Source organism: Aptenodytes forsteri, unplaced genomic scaffold (genome assembly GCF_000699145.1).
Source record: "Aptenodytes forsteri isolate BGI_AS27 unplaced genomic scaffold, ASM69914v1 Scaffold479, whole genome shotgun sequence".
Lineage (NCBI taxonomy): Eukaryota > Metazoa > Chordata > Aves > Sphenisciformes > Spheniscidae > Aptenodytes > Aptenodytes forsteri.
Window position 1 is genome coordinate 551,058 of NW_008794627.1, and position 4,955 is coordinate 556,012.

Here is a 4,955-nt window from a genome sequence, read left to right on the forward strand (position 1 = left end):
GGAGTGATGGCGTTTGTCTTCCCAAGTCACCGTTACGCGTGATGGAGCCCTGCTTTCCTGGGGATGGCTGAACACCTGCCTGCCCATGGGAAGGAGTGAATGAATTCCTTGTTTTGCTTTGCTTGCATGCACGGCTTTTGCTTTACCTATTAGACTGTCTTTATCTCAACCCACGAGTTTTCTCACTTTTACCCTTCCGATTCTCTTCCCCATCCCACCGGAGGGGAGAGTGAGCGAGCAGCTGTGTGGTGCTTAGTTGCCGGCTGAAGTTAAACCACGACACTCCAGTAAATGTCGTGCCAAAAGAACTGGGAAAAGTAAAGGATGTGTTGCAGATAGCCAGGGCCACCTGTGTTAGCGTTCGTGGTGCAGGAGGCAGGGGAGACAAGCCTTCAGCTGTACTAGAGTTGGGAGCAAATTGGTACAAAAAGCCCAGATCAAAGATGGGGAGAAACTAAGAGTGAGAACTACCTACAGGGAGAACAACTGTGAGTGTAAAGACTGGGACTGAGAGCTAAAGACAGAGCTGGCTAGGCAGGCAGGGAAGGCCTGGGAATCAGTGCAGCAGACAGGTAACTAGGGGAAAATGAAGAAAATCTGAAAGGGATTTGTGGAGAGTGGGACAGAATTGGCTCTGGCCAAGCACAGGGGCCAGGACAGCCAACAGACTGTCCCAACAGACAACCCCGAGACTGACTGAGTTACCAGAGCAGGAGACTTGGGATGCTCAGATGCAGCACTGTACTACCCTTAACCAAGTGCTTGCTAGAGATCAGTTCAACCCAAGTATTTCACAAGCTGAGGGTGCAGAGGTGAGCACCAAACATCCCGCCTGTGCTGATGGCCCAAATGGGTATCAGTCTGGACAAAAAAAAATTAAAAGCCTGGCGTTGTGTAGCAAAGGAGAATAGTGTCTGTTGGATCACTGCTTCAGCTGTTGCAAGAGTTGGAAGCTATAAAATGAGTGAGCCAGAAGATTACAAGAAGTGAAAATAAGGCGTAATGGCTGAGGCAGTTGAAGGCTACGTGGGAAACTGATTTCCATATGGGCTTCAGTCACAGAATGCCAGGCAAATCACTCCAACCCGCATTTAACCCTAATGACCATTATTTGCATGCTCTTTTCTCTCTGAGCGAACAGCCTGGCTTCATGGAAGTCTGAAATGCAGGACTAGGTACCCACAGCTGTCACTGAAGCCAACAGGAACTCTACTTTGAACAGTCCAAGAAGTGTATAATACTAATCTGTCTGAAAAACCAGTTCCTTGGCATTTCCAGTAGAAGACCCCATAATAGACAGATAGTGTTTGGCTTTAGGTATTTTGTTTTATCACCTTCTCTCTGTGGGAATTATGCACATCTCAGGGGTGAAAACTAAATGTTTAATGTTGTGAAGCGCTCAAGATGCAACAGTGATGAGATCCACAGGCAACATCCTAAGGGATAATTCTTCTCCAGAGCTGGGGCAGGACAGCACACAGTAAACAAGGTGTATATTGAACTGGGAAATATTATTTTCTTAGAGTATACGCTGCCCTTTGTGTGCACTGACCGAGGCAGGTGCCCTACAGACGAAAAAAAATTTTAAAAACCTGTTACTGTGTAATTAAAAACTGGGTTATGATGCATAAGCACAAAGAAAGAAGAAATAGACTTGCTCTGATGGTCATAATTCTGAACAAGTGACCTTGCAGTCTTAATAGGCTTCTTTTAATGTTGTTTCTTGTGGTGTTTGTGTGTCCATGTGCGTCCCAGTAACTGAGAACACTCAACAGTACACATACGTATCCATTCTTTAGGTATATCTAATGTTTAATTCAGATATCACACCCAGAAAATAAACACATGCATGAACTCAACAAGAATATCACTGACTCACCATCCAGTCATTCACCTCTTTTCTGCCTCTTGTTTCTTCTTGCTGTGTCAAGTCTCTATCTTCCATACCCACCGTATTAACTTCCTCCTCTTTTCCCAGGGGCAGTTAAATGTCAGCGCCGGTTTCTCTAGGAATATGAGACTCTGTGTGTGCGCACTACTGTTTGTATTAGACACACAAGTACAGAACTGAATTTCACAGTAGCTAATACTTCATCCATGACTATGCCATTTACCTGCCAAGTACTTCTGCCTGCTCATTAAAAACAGGATCATGCTATATGAGTGGAATAAATAATGTCCTTAGGCATAATACTGTGGACACTGGTGTGGTTTTTCACTTCAGATTTGTGCAAAACTGAAGCTCCTAATTCCTTGTTTTCAGCAATTTGCACTGTTTTCACGTACCACCACTGCTGCATTTCAGTCCCATTCCTTGGATCATCCAAAGCAAAGGGTAGTTAGATAGCTGCACTGTAACTTCTGGAGAGATAGTGTGTCCACCTCACGTCCTCATCTTCCTGGGACACCAGCACCAGCCTTGCCCCAGATTCAGAGCCCTGTGGCCTGGCTACCTGCCGCGTTCAGTGGTGACTACATCCACAGAGGCAAACTGGCTAAAGGCGTTTGATAGGCAAAGGCAGAATTAGCTACTGAGTCCAGACCGAAGGCCCAAGGGAAGTCAGGAGGCAATGATTGCCTAGCACCACTTACGGGAACGCAGGCTGCTTTTGGAAAGCCAGAAAAACCAGCTGCACATTCTTTACTGAAATCCTCATGCAATTACTCCCTCTGCGTGGTTTTATCAGATAAGATTATTGAACATTAGCAGTTGTCAGCTATTTTCATGCAGCTAGGCATTTGCCTTGTGCTCCTAACAATCAACCTTTTGTTATTAACATGCCTCTAACAGAAAGGAAGAAGTATTTAAATGTACCTCATACTCAATAGGCATTTTCAAAATTTTGATTTTGATTCTTTATCTGAGATGCTCAGAAATCTATGGAGCTTAATAAAAATGTCATAGCCTAGTTTCTAGTTCTTCTGCAGGATATAATAACCATCTCCCTGCTATAGAATTAGGAAAGAAAAAGTGAAAATTTAATATAGATGTACTATAGACAAGATCTTCTCTGTTCAATTCTGTGAGCTTTGAAGGTAATTATAGCAGAGAACTTTATTTTTAGGTTTTAGTTTACTACAGAGACTTTTTAGCTTAGAATTTTTAGTTTAGTTATCTTCCACCTGTAGTGCCGGGGATAGGACTAAGGACTAAGGACTTGCTAGCATCGGTTGTCTTTAACCAGGCTGTGTTAGTACATTCGCAAACACGTTGTGAATGAGGTCTGCAGCAGGAAATCTTCCACCTAGTGCCGGGGATAGGACTAAGGACTAAGGACTTGCTAGCATCGGTTGTCTTTAACCAGGCTGTGTTAGTACATTCGCAAACACGTTGTGAATGAGGTCTGCAGCAGGAAAATGAGGAGTCTGCCAAATGAGAAATAAACGTGGTTTTGAAAGAAATATGTTTACATTTTTAGACAGAGCCTAGCAAAAAGAAATGCTGCTTTCAGCGATGACATGTGATCGCTAGACTGTCAGTTCAACCGTGCAACAGCTCTTAGAGGGATTGATAGTTAGAAAATATTTCATGATGCTTGTCAGTGAATAGCAAGGCAACCAAGGCCCCTAAACCCATGGGGTTTTCTGTAGAGTCTTGCTGAAATACATAGCATTAGCACTTTTAGAAGTGTTTTTGTCTCCTTAATTCTATTCAAAACAGATTTTTAACTGCAATCGTTTGCAGCAGTGACATTTTTAGCTGCTCCAACAGACAGGGTACAGGTGCTGCTAACTGCTACCTAAGCATGAGCAAGAATGACCTCACGCTTCTTGGTCCAGGATGCAACAGTGACCTGTCAACTTGTGTACAGGCCAACACACAAGTACCAATTCCTGAATGGTGGGAGAGAGTATCTTCGGCAATGGAAAAAGAACAAAAATTTCCTATACTGATCTTGATTTTCCTTAAAAGAAAGACTAGCAAAAATGTGTTGGCTCTTAGACGGAAATTTATCCCCTCTCTGAAATTCCTGGCTGGTGCTGTTATTGGGATGACAAGAGGAACCAGCTTGTCTATGTCTCCACCCTACTGATGCAGGAGAGAGTAAAGGCAAATGGGTCATGGAAGGGTGGATCAGGGGGTTTTTAATACTGCTGTTTCATATGTGGAAGTGAAATATGTTGTTGCATCTGGAAATGCTGGCCTGCCCAACTATATAATCACCACGCTGCTGCAAGCAAAATCTATTGTAAAGGCAGGTCTATGCTATAGGCTTCTGCCTGCATAAATATGAGGATGAGAGTGGCGGAGGGATGTGATACCTGACCCACATAGGAGTGCTAAAGAAGCTTTACTAGCATAACTTGTTTTGCTGTGGGGTAGGGAGGGGTGATAACTTTCCTGTGATGAACAACTAGACATAATTTTGCTGCTGTAAGAGCATCCTCATGCTTTGCTGGTTTAATATCACAGGATTCCCATGTGCCAAGGTACAGTGTCCCTGACGTAGGCAGAGATTAGACCACCGTGCACTTTCTAAAGGGACACAGTAAGGGAAACTCATGCCAGGCACAGGGCAAAGGAGGAAAAATGTGGAACACCTTTTAAATAAGTAGAGCTTGAAATGCTATTACATTGCAACGCACTGACAAGACAAAAAAAAAGAACTTTAAAATTAAGTATGCATGCTGGGTGTAAGTGCATGCTTTTTAACGTGATGCCTTGCATTTAACATAAGTGCCAAGACTGGAAATGCGAACTCCCTGAACATTTTTCCCTTTTCTTCCTGTTCCTCGTATGTATCTGTGGGAGTGGCTCGCGATGGGGAAGACAAAATTTATGGTGCTGTCCTGAGATGCCACATCTCCTTCAGAGCTGTCTCTCCTTGGCTGCGCCCCACAGTGCCCCAAACCTTCAAGGAGAACCTTTCAAATAAATGACAGGCAGCTCCCAAGAGAAAGGCTGCCCAGCCTACAGGGCGCTACGCAGTGTCTCCCGAGAGATAAAAGGAAGC

At 44.0% G+C, this 4,955-nt stretch overlaps 1 protein-coding gene across 1 annotated transcript in view; it reads right to left on the reverse strand.

The window, feature by feature from the left end:
- Positions 1–1,945, reverse strand: part of PPP1R36 (protein phosphatase 1 regulatory subunit 36) — a 27,958-nt gene extending 26,013 nt beyond the window's left edge. The window contains exon 1 of the mRNA XM_009273382.2: positions 1,880–1,945. Coding sequence (XP_009271657.2) covers positions 1,880–1,945 — 66 coding nt within the window. The remainder of the gene's footprint in view (positions 1–1,879) is intronic.
- Positions 1,946–4,955: the final 3,010 nt, after the last annotated feature.